The 18,388-nt window shown below is 41.8% G+C and overlaps 1 protein-coding gene across 5 annotated transcripts in view; it reads right to left on the minus strand.

The window, feature by feature from the left end:
* CACNA1C (calcium voltage-gated channel subunit alpha1 C) overlaps window positions 1–18,388 on the minus strand; it is a 482,397-nt gene that overhangs the window by 420,601 nt on the left and 43,408 nt on the right. Inside the window, exon 1 of one of the 5 annotated variants that reach the window (XM_061444712.1) lies at window positions 16,530–17,264. The exons of 3 other annotated variants lie outside the window; for them this stretch is intronic. In XM_061444712.1, the coding sequence (XP_061300696.1) occupies window positions 16,530–16,578 (49 nt within the window). In that variant the 5' untranslated portion in view covers window positions 16,579–17,264. Of the gene's footprint in view, window positions 1–14,624; window positions 14,737–16,529; window positions 17,265–18,388 lie in introns of those variants that run through there. One more of the 5 variants, XM_061444715.1, reaches the window with a different exon arrangement.

Consider the following 18,388-nt stretch of genomic DNA (forward strand, 5'->3'; position numbering starts at 1 on the left):
ATACCAGACATTTGTGATCTAAAGGCACTGCAGCAATAACAGATTTAGAGTCATGTTTTTAAAGTCACCTTGCATAGAAGAAAATAATTTTACTGAGTTGCTTGGTATCTAAAGCACTATGTTCCATCTCTAGCATGCAGACTTTTCTCTGACATTCTTTTTTATTTACTGGTATCCTCCTGGGGAATGTTCCAAGTTTGAATATTAAGAATGTGTAATATCCAGATGCAAAAACAAGCACTCTTGACTTGCTCTGCCAGTGAAGAGCATTTCCAAACTAAATAAGGCACTAAATCAGAAGAATGCAACTGTAGCAAAAAAGGAGGGGATAATAAAAGGTGGGAAAAATTAGCAAGAGACAGTCTTTGTAAGCATCTGTATGAGAATAAACAGCATCTGGCTTATATCTTAGGTTGAACATTGTAACACATAACCCTGAAATAGTCCTTATGTCACTGGTTGTCTATCCAAACGTTGTTAACCAGCTTCTCTGTGACCTTTTCTGCAGTGGATGCAGGCAAGTGTTTGAGATAGTCTTTATAGATTCTTTCTAAAAATAAAGAATCCTGCTTATATAAAAGCAGATTAATTGATCATTACTGATTTGACACACACCAGAGCAAAGGTGGCAAGAGCAGATGCACACCAGGTTTGTGGAGCACTTGCTTAGATCTCAGTAGGCAGTATTTTAGCACTTAGCACTGCATCAGTGCTCTAGCCACTGCTCCAGACCCACCTTTCTGACAGTTATCACATCACACCAAACACAGTGAAAGCTGAGGCTTGTGTGTTCCTTTTTTGGGGCTCTCTGGACTTCATAGGATGCACATCACAAAAAAAGCCCAGATTTCCTACAAACCATCTACTCCGATAGCATTTGAACACTGGTCAAGAGACTCTTTGTTTCTTCTGCTTGCTAGGAGTAAAAAAAAAAAAAAAACCACAAACCCCAAACCCACCACCACCACCAAACCACAACCAACCAACGCTTTAAAACCCCAAAACATCCAGCCTATTTACAAGGAGTAAGCATCTCTCAGTACTTCTGGAGCTTGCCATGAAACTGTGCCCTCCCTGTTCTGGAGGCAGGGCATACAAGCAAGTTAACTCCTCTTTCATGACTGAGCTGCTTCATCCTGAGAGCCAGTTGTCTGGCTTTAACTGATGGTCAGAGTGAACCAACACACAGACAACATAGACCTCAATGAGTTTTAACCTATGTGCGAGCCTCAAAGTTCATGCAACATGGCTGTACAGAGCATTGCTACAGAACACAACATCACAGGCCCCAGTTCTAGACTCCACACCTCAAAAAGAAGAACAGTTTAAAGAACTAAGAAAAAGTACAAGAAAATGTAGAATGGGATAATATATTACATTGAGACACTAAAGATACCTGAATCATTTAGTCTTATATAGAGACAGCAAAAAAAAAAACCATCAGAATTTATCAGCATGAGCATGCAAAAGATTTTTGACACCCCACGACCCTTTCAGCTAACTAGAATAACCCTTATGAAGTGACATATTTGGTAGCTGTACCTAAGCAAACTCAGATGTCTAAGTTACACACTGCTAACAATGGGGAGGCCGAATCAGTGGAAAACTTAAATGTGAAATGTCAGGGGTCACCTTCACTTTGCCTCCCCAGCTCAGGCCTGGGTATTTTTTCTAATGTCCCTTATGATACTCAAACAGCAGGATTCAGAAACTGCTGGGAGAGATCCTTCAACTTGGCTTCTGTTATCCACAGACAGCCCAAGGACAGTAGGAAACATGAAGCAATTATGATGATACTTAAAAAAACATCAATCAGAAATTCCTCTATAAAATGGTATCTTTTACAACATACTGAAGTCTGCGATGTAATAAATACAAGATTTTTAGAGGAATGCCCATTGTTGTCTTTTTTCAAGTTATTTGCAGCACAATGGTTCAATCAGAAAAGTAGTGCTACATAACCAGTTATGTTATTTTAAGTAAATTACTCCCACTTAAATCTATACTTTTCCTGAAACATTCTCTTGTTTCAAGTTTTGACTCATTGTATCATTACCAGGCACAGGCAGTAAAAGAGCATTCAACAGCAAATGGTGAAATGATGACAGAAAGCATCATAGACAACCCCATGCAAAATTACAGAAGAGCTTTCCATAGAGGCATCATAACATATGTTTGTAGTTTACATAGAAAGTTTAAACTGGAAGCCACTGATGGAAAATACTATATTTTTAAAAGTCACATTCATGAAAAAAAAAAACAATCCCGTTGTTTCTTATTTTCAAACTTCAGTTTTCAAATTTGAGTTCAAAAAGTTCAATTATTTTATCAGCACCTCATATGAAAGTCAAGTATCGCTTTGAACTCATCTACCCCATCACAGATGACAATTTCTGTGAGAGAATTTCTTGCTGGTGCTCTTCAGGAAGCTATGATAGTTGCTCCACATATTGTAGCTGCTGCAGCACAGCCCTTCTTCCAGGGCATGGCAGGGTTTGGTCACTATATAGCTTATGCAAAGGGCAGCATGATAGAGTCAAGGCTATAAATTCTGGGAAAAGAGGCTCTGAGGAGATAACGGGATGATACACAAAGAGTTCATGTCCCTGCTTGTGGAATGACAGGAAGAAATTTTGAAAAGATGCATGTTCTTTGAGATTGTAAAGATATAAAGAAAGTGTGTGCGACACCCTTTATATACAATGATAAAAACTTGCCCTGCTGAGATGGGTTAACCTTTTCTCTTGATGTTACCAGAATGAAATACCTTTCTATTCCTCCTCTGTCTGGACCCTGGAGGGACAATGGCTCTCCCTCTGGTTGAAATCATGGACCCAGCACACTTTGCCTGGTAATCCCAGCTCTAGCAGGCCGCAGCTTATTTGCCAATAATACACGGTTGAACAAAGTTACCAAATTAACAAAACCAAATGAATTCTGCACCTCAATTTATCTTCTCTTTGGGACCCTGTTACTGTATAAGTTTGCAATGATTCAAAATTGCACTTTCAAAATTAGGCATGCTGTATTTGTTCACAAAAAAAAAGCACAAAACACACAAACCGAAGAGTTACTGCAGAGAACTCTCCCTACATCGCTATTACCTAACTATTAATCTTTCCTTGTACATTTTGTACATTCCAGCCAGCACAGCTAACTATGCACACTAGTTAGGAGATGCAGATTGAACTGATTAGAGCATGGTTTCTCTGATGCTGTGTCTTCTGGCATGCTTACCACCTTTTCGACACTGCCTGGAAAGCCCCATTTCCTTCCTGAAGCTACCTATTTCACATTCACAATATTCTCCACTCTAAACATAATTTGGGGAAAAATTAATTGTTCTCACCCCAGATAGAAACAGGGATATTCTTCAAGAAGCAGCTTCCGTGAATTTCCAACAGGGATTTTTCCTGAAGTATTGTTTTTATTGTCATGCTTTTCTTTAACATTTTATTTAATGGCATACATTCAGGCAGGAAGCATACATTTACTGCTTTTTCATTCACGTAGGTCACCTGGGAGATAGGTGACTTACTAAAACCTGATATAGGCACACATAACTCCTTTCTCCACACTACACTTCTGTTGTTAACAAAAATTAGAAATTAACACACGTGCAGAAAGTAGAGTTCACTTCCGAGTTCCAGCAATGTAAAATCTAACATGTAGTCTAACTTAGTCATCAATTCTTTATCCATACAGTTAAGGCACAGTGAAGTTCCTCCAAAAAAGCAGCCCACCTCACTTCTTTCAGTTATCTATAATGTCCTGCAGCCATGGCTGCCTTTCTCTCCACTGACTACACATGAACTGTAGATGATTAGCTCCAACTAGACAATTTGAACAACGACAGCGAGGTAAAATGACATCCATGACAAATGATTATTTTTGCTATATGGAGAATGACAATCTGAAAACAGACTATTTCATTTCATACTATTCTATTTCTTTCCAAATCTTCTTTAAACACAGATAGATCCTTCCAACCACACTCTTATTCATTCTGGTCCACTAAGCAAATTATACTTCTACATATATATATATATATGTATACACAACTGTGTAGACACAGTGCAACTGCAGACATCTCGGAGACATTCTAATGGTTCCAGAGCATAGATAATTTTTTTCTTACTATTTGAAAACAAAATTTAAGATACCCTTGATACACATACTTTAAAGATGGCAGACAAAAATCAGAAGTCCCTGTATATCTAGGTTGCTATTCAAGCCCGGAAGTGCCTACTGATAAGTATGCACAGAATTGGAAGAGAGGCATAATTCCCCTTATCCATTAGCACCAAGTACACTTGTGTACACATCACATACTCCCATGTACAGTCCCAGAGAAAGACCAGACAGAAGTCCCTTTTCTATTAGATTCACATTTGATCATAGTAACATTCAAGAGAAGAGCACCCTATCTCTGCAATTTATACCCGAGTGAAAACACACAACCATGACAATAAAGTATCCGATTCAAAATTTACACCAAGATCTCTGCACTGACTCCTCATGAACCTGTAGATTTCTGACCAAACCTGCCTGATCATTTATTTTCAGTTACCTGTAATGTTGGTCTCCTACCACGGCCATTGCTTCTCCCAACTATAAAACTGCTGATTGCCAGGGAAAAAAAATATAAGTGCAAAGAATCATAGAATACAAGGCTGGAAAGGACCCCAAGGATCCTCTGGTCCAACCTTTCTTGGCAAGGCATGACCTAGACTAGATGTCCCAGCACCCTAACCAGCTGAATGTTAAAAGTGTCTGATGTTGGGTAGCCCACTCTTCCCTGGGGAGATTATTCCAATGGCTGATTGTTCTCATTGTGAAAAAATTTCCTATTGTGTCCAGTCTGAATCTCACCAGGAGTAACTTATACTCATGACCCCATGTCTTTTACATGTGATTCCTTGCAAAAACGGAGGTAATCATCTTTTAAACACTGGAACATGGTGATAAAGTCTCCCCTGGGCCTTCTTTTCTCTAGGCTGAACAAACCCAGTTCTCTCAGCCTTTCCTCACATGGCAGGCTTCCCAGTCCTTTCATCATCTTTGTGGCTCTTCTCTGGACCCTCTCCAGCCTGCCCACATTTTTTTATACAGTGGGGACTGAAACTGAACACAGGATTCCAGGTGTGGCCCAACAGAAACTGAGTAGAGGGGGGTAATGACTTCTTTATCTCTGCTGGTGATGCTCTTGTTGATGTAACCCCACATCCTGTTGGCTTTCTTTGCTGCAGCAGCACACTATTCACTCACATGGAGGTTGTTCCCATCAGGACCCTTAGGTCCCTTTCTAGAGAGCTGATCCCCAGCCAGGAAGGATCTCAGCCTGTCCTGCACTCCTGGATTGTGTTTACTCACATACCAGACTTTAGACTTGTCCTTGAACTTGATAAGGTTCTTGTTAGCCCAATCTTCCAGCACAGGCTTTTCTTCCAAAGTGCCGCCTTCTCTTCCAAGGAAGAGAATCCCCTTTACCCCTTAATATACAGCACCCACATGGTGAGTTAAGACTTAGTAGTTAGAACTACTCAGAGTACTTATTAAGGCTGCAGGCAGATGACTCAGTCCTGGCCTGAATAAGTGAACAAGACATGGAAAACTACTGGATGCGACATGAGAAATTACCAGATGTGACAACAGAGTCAGATGCTGACACAGGTTACAGGTAGCACTGTAAGGAATAGCCAGATTTCACACACAGTTAAGAGTTGAGTCAGAGATGACCAAACTTCACAGCTAGTTGAAGGGAAGTACTGGAGTCCTGTTGGGGAGTATTGCAAGGCCAACAGTGTCCAGTTAACTGTGTCAGGAATGCCAAATGAGGCCAGGATTACAAAATACCAATGTCAGAAACACCAAATTTGGTTATGGATGTAGAAAAGCTGGGACTAGTGGGGAAAAAAGGTAACCAAGGGTGGGTCGTTTATTCTGGAGAAGACTGGTCAGAGGGGGGAGGCACAAAGGCAGAGAAAAGGAGAGCCATCAGAATTGACAAGGAATAATGCAAGTCATGGGACAACAGTTGTATGGAGGTACCCATCAAGAGTCCTGCCCTTAAACACCACAGCTGGACCTCTACAACAAACTAACCTGTTGCTCTGACCGCAACACAGGTTTCAAACCTGCTTATGCAGCCAGGAGGACTAAGGCAGCAGCTGTTTTCTCTGGTTGGCATCCAGACAGATGGATCAATCATCCCAGTATTGCTATATCCACATCTGTTACAGGCTTGATGGCATCAGTAGCTACATACCATTTCATAACATGCATCTCACTAAAATTAAACGTCTTATTAATTTCGTTGCCTGCACCTCTGAGAGTAGTATCTTCACATAAGCACACAGAACATAGTTAATAAAAAAATTAATTTTTCAATCCTATTGACCTGGCACTTTGGGAAGAGCAATAGAGTTTTTCACACAGGGAGTTGTTCATACTACAGATACCATGACCATGTAAGTATGTAAGAAAATAGGTATGCAACCTCAGAGAAAACACTTATTTGCCAGCCTTCCAAAAGGAAAGAAATACAACCTTTGTGGAGGTTTGGCAGACATTCTGGAAGCCTATATCCTACCACAGAAATAAATTAAAATACAGTCTGATCCTCTAATGTCTGTACTCTAGTCTTTACATTAATCTCTCAAATAGCACCTGACAATCTGTCAAATCTTTGTCCAGTGTTTTGTAGCAGCAGAATCTGGTTTAGATACTTTCTACTGCTGTTATTAAAATAACTAGCTACATGAACTAGAGGTTTAAATCCTAAGATGACAAGTGGGGCTTTCTATCTTCTACGGTAATTCTATTTTTAAATGATATTTTAAAATAGTATTTCAATATTGACACTCACCAATATATTAAGCCACCTGGATGAGCTTACACCACATTCCTTTTGAAGTATCAAAACACCACTGATACATGCAGTAAGAATACATTTCCTGCCCTTTGATATTTGTAGAATTGACTCCACATAGGGTTTCTCCATCCATGTCTCATAAATGAGACATCCTTTGGCCCTACAGCATGCATGGCAAAATCTTTAGCAACATTCAGTTAAACCTAGCTGTGCATTCTATGCAGAAGAAACCACCTTAAAGCACAACAGAAAAATCTCAAAAATAAATATTCCAACATTGTTCTGGTGAAATAAGAATGCAATCAAGGGATAGCAAGACAACAGCAAGGTTCTCAATATGAATGCTAAGTGCTAAGAAAACAGATAGAAAACTGCTGACCCACATGTACTGTAAAATCTGAATGAAAACTTATTTCAGTAAAAGCTTTGCATTAAGGCAGCAGGATGTACATTTACTCAAATACATACCTATTGACAGTAATGCTCTATACTGCGTTACTCACACTGCAAATTAAAAGCACTCAGATGATGCCTAAGCATGATGTGTCATAGGAAGTAACAGAAATTGCATTATCAGCATTAAAAATTTCTTGCTATGTTTTGTTGAATTATTTTTATTTTAAGACATGATCCTTTATAAAGCACTTTAGGTTTGACTGTGTGCTAAGATACCTTCCAAAAGATTCTGCCAAGCATCTGTAGAGCTCCATGCTCAAATCTCCTGAAGCTTGATACCTGACTTTTTTAGGAACTGTCTGAAGCAAGTACGGCTAGTTATTTTCTGACTGACTTCATGGCATGCATAACAGCTTTTATCACTGCATGTGAATTAGGACATGAGTTTTCATCTCTTATGATCTTTGTTGACACCCTTTGCCTTTAAGCAGATAAAAGTCTTCAAGCCATGTTGATCTTAGTATTTCACACACTGCTATTATTTCTGACTTTTGTTCCAATGGCCAAATTGACAAGTGATAGCCTCTTTATTCCAGCCACCACTATGTCATTATATTTGCCTTCAAATCACAAATTGTAGAGAAATGTGTTTCAGCTCACCAGAGTATACTGCTGTGTACAGGACTACCACCACCAAACACCTGCTAACAGGCATTTTGCACTCACAGGATTTATGCAATTAAGCCAAAGCCAGTGAAAAACTGACAGGCAAAAGATATTAGAGTTATATCATTCAAGCCATCCACTAACTGAAGAACTCAATTTTGACACTGCCTGCCCCAAACCTGACTGATGCCTGCAAATCAGATTTTTCCACTTACATTTTTCATTTAGGTGAAAGTGATATAAAAATTTCCTGTAACTCACTCCTACCTGTTGCTCCAGTCACATAAAGGTTCCATTTAAACCACAATTTAACCTGATCACTTTCTACTTTCATTCTATATTTTATTTCTCTCTAAAGATACCAATTCAAATTTAAATTACACCTGAAAACACTCTGCATTTATATAATTCATAAATCAGCAATAAGTAATTTAAGTATCATGGGAATTTCGGTACATAGGTGAAGCTTTCCTCCCTACATATATTTGTTTACAACTCAAGAAAGTAATGAATATCATAGATTTCTTCCTTTTTCTTAAAGTCACTTGGGCTTATGTGACTTAATTTGCTAACTTTGCTGTCAATGTGCTAAATTTACCCCAAGAGAATCAGACCCCTTTGTACTTAACTAAATCCAAGTTTCCAAGGTTTACATACAGGGTCTGCATGGAAAAAGTTATTCTGTGAACAGCGAAACACAGCAAAGTTTGGCATGGCATCTAAGTCTTAACTTTCAGCTTCCTGATATTTGTCAATCTGTATCAGATTTAACCGTAAAGTTCAACATCAATACGCTACGTGATGTATTTAAATGCAATGACACATTTTTCTTCTATCTTCAACAAACAATTTTAATTCCTGAACTCACGCAATTCCCTTGCTTCCCACACAGTCCACTGTGGCTTTTCTATATCTAAAATTCATGAATTTTACTACTAACAGCTATATCATGCAAGTTTCAATTTCAGAATTATTCCTTTTGTCAGTAAAGCATGAAGCAGGATATAGATGTTACCTAACAGAGTTGGACTGACTTACAAGCAAAGAGACGCAGGCACTCTTTTTGTATATTTAAAGACTATTTCATCTGACAAAAAGCATTAGAGGAACATCTGATGTATCAAAACCACATATTAAATTTCAAAACCTGAAGATTCTTAAGAAGTCTTACATCTAGCCAGGCACATTGAAGAACGGAAATCTTTTTTTCTCCTCCTTTGGAATAAAAAATCTGACATCTGATCAGTAACATAAATTTGTTCCTACAATGCCTTTAGGAAGAAATGTTGAGTTAATTACTCAATTAGAGCATATTTACTTTGTAATTACAATGTCATGTTCAGTCATATTTAATTGTTTTTTCCAAAATACCCAAAGGCAACCATCCACATCATAGGCTGAAAACCTGAAAAATGTAAGACAAATAACAGTTCCATTTAGAGAAGCACATTTTAAACATATGATAAAGCATCGTTTAAAGTCGGATGGATCTCAGACAATGTTTTCCTTAAAAAAACTGGCTCATAAGATTAATACACATGGTGGAAAGATAGCCAGATTTCTTGGTCTCATTTCTCAGTCTGGTTTGAAAACCATTAAGCCTCCAATCACCTTTAAGATTTACTTTATTTTAATCTTCTGTCTTTTATCAAAGCAGCAAATTTTCTCTCCCTCTTAACTGTGCTAAATTTGTCAGTGCCCAGCTCAGGAGACTGATGAATCTTCTGGATTTCTTTTATTTCCTTACAGGTGCCAGGTTAAATAACCTTTTTTTTTTGTTTATTCCCACAGGCAAGGCTTTAACTGGAACCATGATAACTCCTCCCAGCTGCTGAAGGACATTCAACTTGCTGGTCTCTTTTCATGGATTCTAAATGTTTTGCCCACTGAGACAGCAACTGAGATTTAGAATTTAATAACTGGGGCTAAAAAGAAACAAAACCCTCTCTCTCACACACACACAGAGAAAAAAGAGAAAGTCCTCTACAAATACAGTCTTAGCATTTCTACATAAGCTTCTGACATCCCAGAGGACATCCATTAACAGTTACCTCAATTTTCTTTAGTCCATGGGGAGAAAAAAGAATCTAAATAGAAGACCCTAATCTTGTTTGGATTCAAGCCCTACAGTCATCACTCCCATGATGATTTTATGTGCAGATATATATATATCCCAACAGTAAGTAATCAGATTCAGTTAAATGTTTATAAATTATAGCAGGATTCATCTATTGACCTGGTATATTAACATGTATTGGAACATTAAACATTGAACTACTCATAGATTTCTACTACCTCATCATTACATGTGCCAGTCTCTGACCCTAGCCACAGAACAGAATAGAAAGCTGTTCCAGCACAGCGCAGGAAAACAACCCACTTATGAACTCAGTGTATCTATAAGCGCAATTGAGACTCCAGGCTTACCTCACCTCACCTACAATACAAACTATAATAAAACCAAGAAAACTACTCAAAAAGGTGTGCTGCACAGAGGCAAAAGCTCCTCAAGTCTTCCACCTCAAAGTTTCAACAAACAGCACGGTGTCCGATTAAACACAGAAACATGGTTGCAGCTTAGCTACCAGCTGACATATGTAAATTAGCTCTCCATCTTTAAGTATACAGATTTCAACATACAGAGCAGATACTAGGAAAAATGTGTTGATTTTTTTGTTTGGGGTTTGTTTTTTCTTTTTACCATAAGGGCAGTTAAATACAGTACCAGGCTGCTCAGAGGAAGCCCTGTCCTCAGAGACATTAAAGATTTGACTGGAAGTGGCTCTGAGTAAGACCTGCTTTTCAACAGGGCTTGCTCTTTATATCACTTTCATCATTATGTCCCATCCATGGGAACTGACAGAAACTCTTTAAAGGACTCTTTCATGCGAAGATTTACATGTCATATTGACTGCACCCTGATTTATACCATGACAACCTTGCAGTAATAACAGGTGCCCTTGCAATCATACAACTTCATCACTGTATTTCAGAGCTCCCAGCATGACCACTCTACCACTTAAAACTAGACCTGCTTTCTGGCAGAAGCACCATAAGCCCATCACCGTGCTCTCTGCTCAGAAGACTGACTGACTTCCTCTTGCATAAAAAGGGCAGGATGAGGAAAAAAATTCTCAAGTAGCTTAAATGCTTTTACTCCAGCAAAGTAAAAATGATTAAAAGCATGGTAAATATTAATTTTATATATTTTTTAGCTTCCATTAGTAAAATTATACGCAAAACATGCCAATTTTATATTAGGTAAGAGATGAACTATGTCAAAACGAAAAGTATTTGGTGGCAACCAGTGTGTCTGAATGCTTAATATTGTTGTCTTTTCTTAAAATTGGTGATGCCAAAATCCAGCAATAAGCATTTTAATTAGTACACTTTCTCTCAAATTCATCTCATCACCATTAGCTAAATAAGAAACAGTTTTTCAGATAAAAAATTGACTCAAACCCAAAAAATACTGGGTTTTTCTACAGTCTTAAGAAAAATGGGCAATTGAACAATTTAATAATATGTTTTGTAAAGCATATCTCTGCCATTGGAAAAAGCTTTCTTCAGTGTTGATCCTATTGTTGTTTTCAGTAATTCAAGAGACTTAATGTACATGGTCACATCTGTTGTTTGACAGACAATAAATTTATACAACACATTTGCTCAAAAAAGATCTTATATTTGCTGTTCCTGAACTTCAGTGACTCTGTTCCTTGAATTAACTCCCAGAAAGGGTTAAACAAGACAGTTTCTAACAAGTCAGATGGCCACAATGACAATTCACACACATGTACACAGACATGCAAAAAAAGTAAATTTAAGAATGACTGCCATTCAGATTGATCCTATTTGACGTAAACCCATTTTCCACAAAATGGAAAGAAACTAAGCCAAACCTAAGCATACATGGTAATATTGCAGGTATATGACATTTTCTTTAAACTCAAAACGTTTTGAGGAAAAAAAAAGATGAAGACAAATAATTAAAAGTAAGTATCTTAGTAGGATAAATTAATTTAACAGTTGGGCTTGATCTTAAAGGCCTTTCCCAACCTACCTGATTCTATAGTTCTATTCTATGATTCTAATTAATTCCACATGGCAAGAATGTGTCATACCTGCTGCAGTGAATTACACAGATGTAACCCCAAAAATACATTCAGGAGCAGAGATGCAACTATGAGTGGGTTTGTAAGGGTGCCTTGGTTGCAGAGAGGGCACAAGCTTGGTTCTTCAGAAGCAAGTGTTCATAAGGGCAGAAGCTCAGACTTCAGGAAGAACCAGTAAGCAGGAACACCAATGATGACCTAACCCAAACTGGTCTCTATGACTGAAGAGGATTTCAAAGAAAATCTTTCAAGAGTATATACTTTAAATCCCATGTCTTTAGCAGGATACTTAAAATACTTCTTTTAAGGATACGAAAAGGTTGAATGCGCATAAGCACTTCTTCTGAAGACTCTACTAGTCTTCTCTACAAGTAAATGCAGTGCACTATATTACTTAGAATGTTTAAGTAGTTATTTAACATTCTATTAACTATTTTTATATTACACTGTTATTGCATATTACATTGAATTAAGCACTTAGCACCTACTGAATGTCCCAAGTACTTAGAGGAAGAAAATAATACTTTATAAATACAAGCATTTATTGTTAAATCTGTGAGGGTTGGAATTTTAGTGCTGTGTTTTTAAAACAGCGATTCAGGTATTTTTTTTTCCCAAAAAAAAAAAAAACTGAAGATAAGTGTCAATCCAATTAGAGGTATTCTTTATGCCCCACAACTAATGCCTGACAAACATGTATAGCAAAATGAGAGCACAAAAACAAATGCTCAAAAATGAAGACTTGGTCTGATCACTTAGTCACCACAAAAAGAACACAGTTTCTCCTATATGTTGAAGCATTGCCCCAGAAAATTATAGGAAATAAAAGTGGCATTCTGAAAATAGAGCAGAAAATTAAAGCAAACATCCAGCAAATTCTAGTCCACATCTCCAATGTTTTTGTCTTGTAGCACAGCACGAGACAGATTTCAAGCCTTCAACTGAAATCAGCTGTAAAGTGTACACAATCATCTCTATTTATACCTGCAGAGTTAAGGGGAGTATTTGGGGGTTTGATCCTCATTTCAGGTCAGAAAATGCATTAGGGACCATGCTTGTGACTTGACCCTCTCACTATCAATAGGCTTCTGAGAAATAAAGGATATACTAATTAGCTCCTGATTTAACAGATACAAAAGATTACAAGGACTATGAAAAAAGTGTCTTACAGGGAAGATTTCAAGAACAGAATATGTGCAGGTTAGGAAAGGAGGTTGAAGGAAGACCTAATTATGGTTGACAAATACACAAGGGGGTTCTTCTCTACAAGCAGCAGGTAGAAATCTGTTCAAAATATGCAATAAGGACAAAGCCCAAAGGCATTCTCTGAAATTGAAGGAAGGGTAGTTCAGACACAGCATCAGAAAGGGCTTTTCACTCAGAGGACCATTACTATATGAAATAAGTGACCTACCAGGGGCTCTTCAATCCTAATGAATTTTATTCTGGGGTAGATCCGTATCTACTGGTGCTACATCTGGCCGGTCCTCCTGAGGAGCAGGGGACGGATGAGGCAGACCGAGAAGCGTCTGCACGGCTCCGGGCTCAGCGGCCCCGCAGTGCCACCTCCCGGGAGAGGCAGTACCGGGACCTACCCTCCCGGTCCCCCGAAGCCCCCGGGACTGAAAAAACACGGCAGAACTACTGGGTTCGTTACATTTCCTGGCTGGTCACCAAATCACCCCGAGACCCCTCCAATCACCAGGATGGGGAGCATTCACATTCAACTAGATGGTTACGCTATGCTTGAGATTCGAACTCGCAGCACCACAGGCTGGGTTGACTCACACTGGTCCCTCCCTTGAGAGGGCTGTGAAACGTGGGTTTGCAAACTGATTTTCCATTTTCTATTATGAGAGAGTGAGTTTTCAAAATATTATGAGGGAAACGCATTAAAGATGCCCATCTAGGATCCCACCCAGTCCCACATGTGCATTAAGAATGATGGAGGTAGTTTTGAAAGCTTTTTTCTGGTGCTTGGCAGGTGGGTTTTTTAGTTTTTCTAGATAAACACATGCGCTATGGTAATAATGAATAATTAATTGCTATAAAAATATGCTCTTTTGTTTAGCAAAAATAAATGCTGAGAAGCATCTCAGCATCAACAAATAATATCATCAGCTCCTCTTTCTTTGTGCAGCAGGAGACTGCAATGAAAACACAGTAGACTTATATTTTAACATTCAAAAATTATCAGAAATTCTTACTTTAGGGTGGAAGCCTTTCAGTGGACAAAGTCACACTCAAAAGAACATATTACAAACACGTGTATTACAAACCTACCCAAATTAGCAGTTGAGAAGTCAACAAAGCATTTTCAAATACAATTTCTCTTCCTCACAGTTCTCACAACCTAACAAATGGCCTCTAGCACGCTCTATTTCTTTATTTTAAGCAAGCGGCTCCCCTGCCTCCCAGGCTATAGTACTAAATGCTGTACAGGTGAGCTATTGAGAGGCTCACTGGAGTGGACATGTGCAGAAAGCAACTGCTAGCAGAGGCCTGGCCCTGTCAGTCACATTTCAAGAACAGACAAAAAAAAATTGCCTTGTATCAGCAGTACCTGGAACGCTCACCTTGCTGCCAGCAACTGAGAAGGATGCAAGAACAAGGACTTATTCCAGTCAACCTTCCCTCTTACAAACAAGGAGCAGGCCAGGGTCACACACCTTGCTTTACCTTCTACTCTTTATCTCTACCTTGCAACTGAGAATTTGTGGTTGCTTTAACGACTCCATTCCACATTGTGATTGGTTTGCTCCCACCTCCTTGTCACCAGGTTTTCTCGATTGCTGATCAGTTTAACCTTTCAGGCGCTGTTTGCACAAAATCAAAATAGATTGTAAATAAATGGCAGCCCAAGCACTATCAGGGAACAGAACTCTTCCACCTGACTGATTTTCTGTTTGCTTTAGAAGTTGCTCTTTCACCTGGGGGTAATGACAACCCGCATCAAGAGACAGATGCAAAACTGTTCCTTCAATTATATAATCACTGCAGCTGATAAGGAGGGAGCTGGATTTAGGTTGCCATAGTGTTGGCATATTGCTATGGAGGCTGAGCTCTTCATCCACTTTATCAGCTCTGGTCCAGGAAGAGCAGCCCAATTACGCCTGCTGAATACATGTGTTGCGGGCTCGCTCCCACATGGAAGGAGCACTCTGCATCAGGGGCTGCTTCCTTTCCCCTCCCACCTCATTTCGATAGAGTGCCTAGGGGAGGGGGGTGCTGGGGTGTCGGGGTTTTTCTCTTTTTAATCTGTATTAAATCGGAAGGAGGATGGTGTTATCTCCACTGCCTCTCCACCATTACGGGCTGCCACAGCGCTAACGCACCTCCCCAGCTGCGCCCTCGGCTGCCCCTGCCACGGGCTGAGGGCAGGGGGCACCAGGGGAGCTGCCCGAAGCTGGGACCCCACACGCACCCAGTGCAGGTGCCCGGTCACAGCGGGCAGGGGCCCCGGACAAGGGAGGGAGGTGCCATGGAGGGCAGGGCCGGGGGCAGGATGGGGGAATAAGGAAGAAGTTGCCCTCGGCTGGAGGGTTCTGCGGAGAAGAGGGGGGCAGTCGGTTCCCGCCGGAGCGCTGCTCCTCTCTTGCCGAGGGGAGGAAATGGCTCTGTCTGCTGTGCAACACCGATGTGTGTGTGCAGCAGGGCTGCTGGGGAGGGAGGGGGGACAACATGCAGGTAACAGGGTAAAAATAACTTCAGGGGCAGCAGATCGGGGTTGAGCCGGGGGTGTGGGGGGAGAGGCTTCTGGAGTTTGGACAAAGTTTTACTACAGGGAATAGCGGGGGACGTTTGCTAATGCCTAGAGGCAGCAGCAGCAGCACGGGTTGGTATCCATAATGCGGGCGATCCTGAGAGGAGCTGGGAGAGAAATCACTGCCCCATGTAAAACCCAACTTTGATTTTAATGCAGGCCCTCCCGGTGTCCCTCATCCTCCCGGTTACGTGTGCGTGTGTGGTGTATGTGTGTGTAAACAGCTAATTCCCCCTTCCTTTCCCTTCTCGTGTGAGAGATTAGAAATAGCGTAAGAGAAGGGAAGGGCTCCTCTCCCGGTGTCTTTAGGAAGCCGTACCCAGATGGGGGTTAGGAGGACCGGGAGGGCATTAATTGGGAAAGATCCCATAATCCTGGCCGCGCTACCAATTAATCTGTCCCTGACACGGAGGCACGGGCGGCTCCGCGCAGCCCCTCCGCCCTGGAAGGCAACGACGGCGACTCAAAGGAACTTTACTTTGAACGGGGTTTTCTATGAACCCCCGGTTACCTGAGGGGCTGCGGGGGTCTTCCTGCAGCACAGTCGGCTGAAGGGAGCTGTGTCCCCCGAATGGGAAGCGGTGGCAAGGGCTGTCCTCCGCCCCGGCCCCACGGCTGCAGCTGGCTGGGGCAGCGGTTGAACCGAGCCGAGAGATTACGGACAAAGGGTAGGGGAGAGAATGGTTGCGAGATCTTCGGAGGTGAATCTCAGGCTTACCTTGATGGTTTTCTTCGGGGATGTACATCCTCTTGTTTTCATTGACCATTTAAAACGAGTCCAGATTAATCCCTCCGAAAATCGGCTTGGTAAAATACACGGAAGAATGGAGCTGCAGAATTTTCCCTTTTATTATTACCTGATTCCCATTATTGCATCAAACACCAAAAACTGATCCTTTCCACTACTGCCTCCTTTAGTGAAATTGCAATGCATCCTCAGTACATCCGGGCCCCTTCCAAGAATTTAGCACAGCACCTCTGGCTGTTAAACCATAAAAAAGAACAGGAAGGGGGGAAACGAGAGAGAGGGGGAGAAAGAAAAAAAAAAAAAAGGAAAAAGCAAAAGCATCCAGGGCAAACCTCTGAGGATTAAATGTCTTTTTAAAATCCACCAACTACAAGAGTCAGAAAAGGAGGAAAAAAAGGGGGGGAAAAAGAGAGATGTTCAAACGCTGCTGCTCCTCCTCTTCAAAGCCATTCCGAGCGCGTTGTGTTGGCAGGGAGCTGTTTCTGCAGAGGAAGAGAGCACAGTCCCAGCCCCTTACTCCCTCCCCTCCCTCAGCGCGCTCGCTCCCCGCTCTCTCCCTCTCGCCGGCAGACAGACACACTGAACGCTTCCAGATGTTCCAGCTGCGGCAGCGGCGGCTGCACGCAGCCCCCCGCGCGCGGCGTTCGGAACCGCCGCCGGACTTGATCTGAAAGTTTAACGCGGTGCCCGCCCGCCTTCACTGCGCCTGCCGGGGCCGCGCCACAGACATGACGTCAAGGAGCCGGGCTGGAGCCGACGGCCTCCACAAGTGGGGGGACAGACCAAGGGACCCACGGCACGGCGCGGCACGGCACGGCATGGCTGAGGGGCAGCGGCACGGTGGCACAGTGGCAGGGCGGCTCGGTGGCACAGTGGCCGAGCCCCGCGCCCGCCCGCGCCGAGCACCCCGCGGCGGCAGGCGCCGCCGCCGCTCCCCAGCCCTTCTTCGATCCGGTTTCTCGGTACTGTGGGCTCTGCCCTGCGGTTCCGCCGCGGAATGCGAGTGCGAGCGGTGTTTTGAGGCGGGCGGTGTCGTTGGCTGAAGCGCTACCGGGGGGACATCGTGTGCGAAGCGGTGGAGAGGGCTGCGGCTAGGTCCGGCCCGTTAGGAGCACGGCAGGCAGGCAGGCGGTGGAAGGGAAAGAGATACCCGGGGATAAGTTACACAGACGAGAGGATGCACAGATGTTTAAACAGATTAATCAAGCTTGGATTTGCAAAATCCTTGGTGGAAACACCAAAGTGCTCTGCTGGTATCCCACCACTTCCCTTAATTACGCCTGTCATTTGGTCCTCTATAATTGAAACCTCCGCAGAGAGCAAAAATGACTCCTTCCAAATGAAATGTGAACTGAATTCAGTACATGTTAAACGTAGCTGGACTCTTCGAGCTGCCATGTTAAACAAGAGATGCAGAATTCAAAACCACCTCTCAGGAACTGCAGGAACTGCCAAAACCTGAGCAACTAAACCGCTCTGGTGTACGTGGAGGTGAGTGTCCAGAATGCCATGTCCTGCCTGCAAACCCCGGGTGTAAATTCTCATGATGACAGAGGATCCATTTAACATCATGTGATAGTGTTTGTGGAACTTAAAACACAGTGGTTCTTTCCTTTCAAGTGGTTTTCCGTTCGAACTAGAAAAAGAGTATTTCAAGTTGGTAATACCCCTATAAAAGAATCAAACTAATTTAATGCCTTCCCTACAAGTGGATCTCAGTGGGGTGATCAGATACTTGTCTCTTTCTGAGGTGTTCCTCCCACCACTTTGAATGAGCTGCCTCTCAGATGGAACTCAAAATATAGTAGAAAACACTACTACCCAACAGA

The sequence above is a fragment of the Pezoporus flaviventris genome, unplaced genomic scaffold (genome assembly GCF_033815535.1).
Source record: "Pezoporus flaviventris isolate CSIRO_AGI_PZ_B2104156 unplaced genomic scaffold, CSIRO_AGI_Pfla_v1 ptg000002l, whole genome shotgun sequence".
NCBI lineage: Eukaryota > Metazoa > Chordata > Aves > Psittaciformes > Psittacidae > Pezoporus > Pezoporus flaviventris.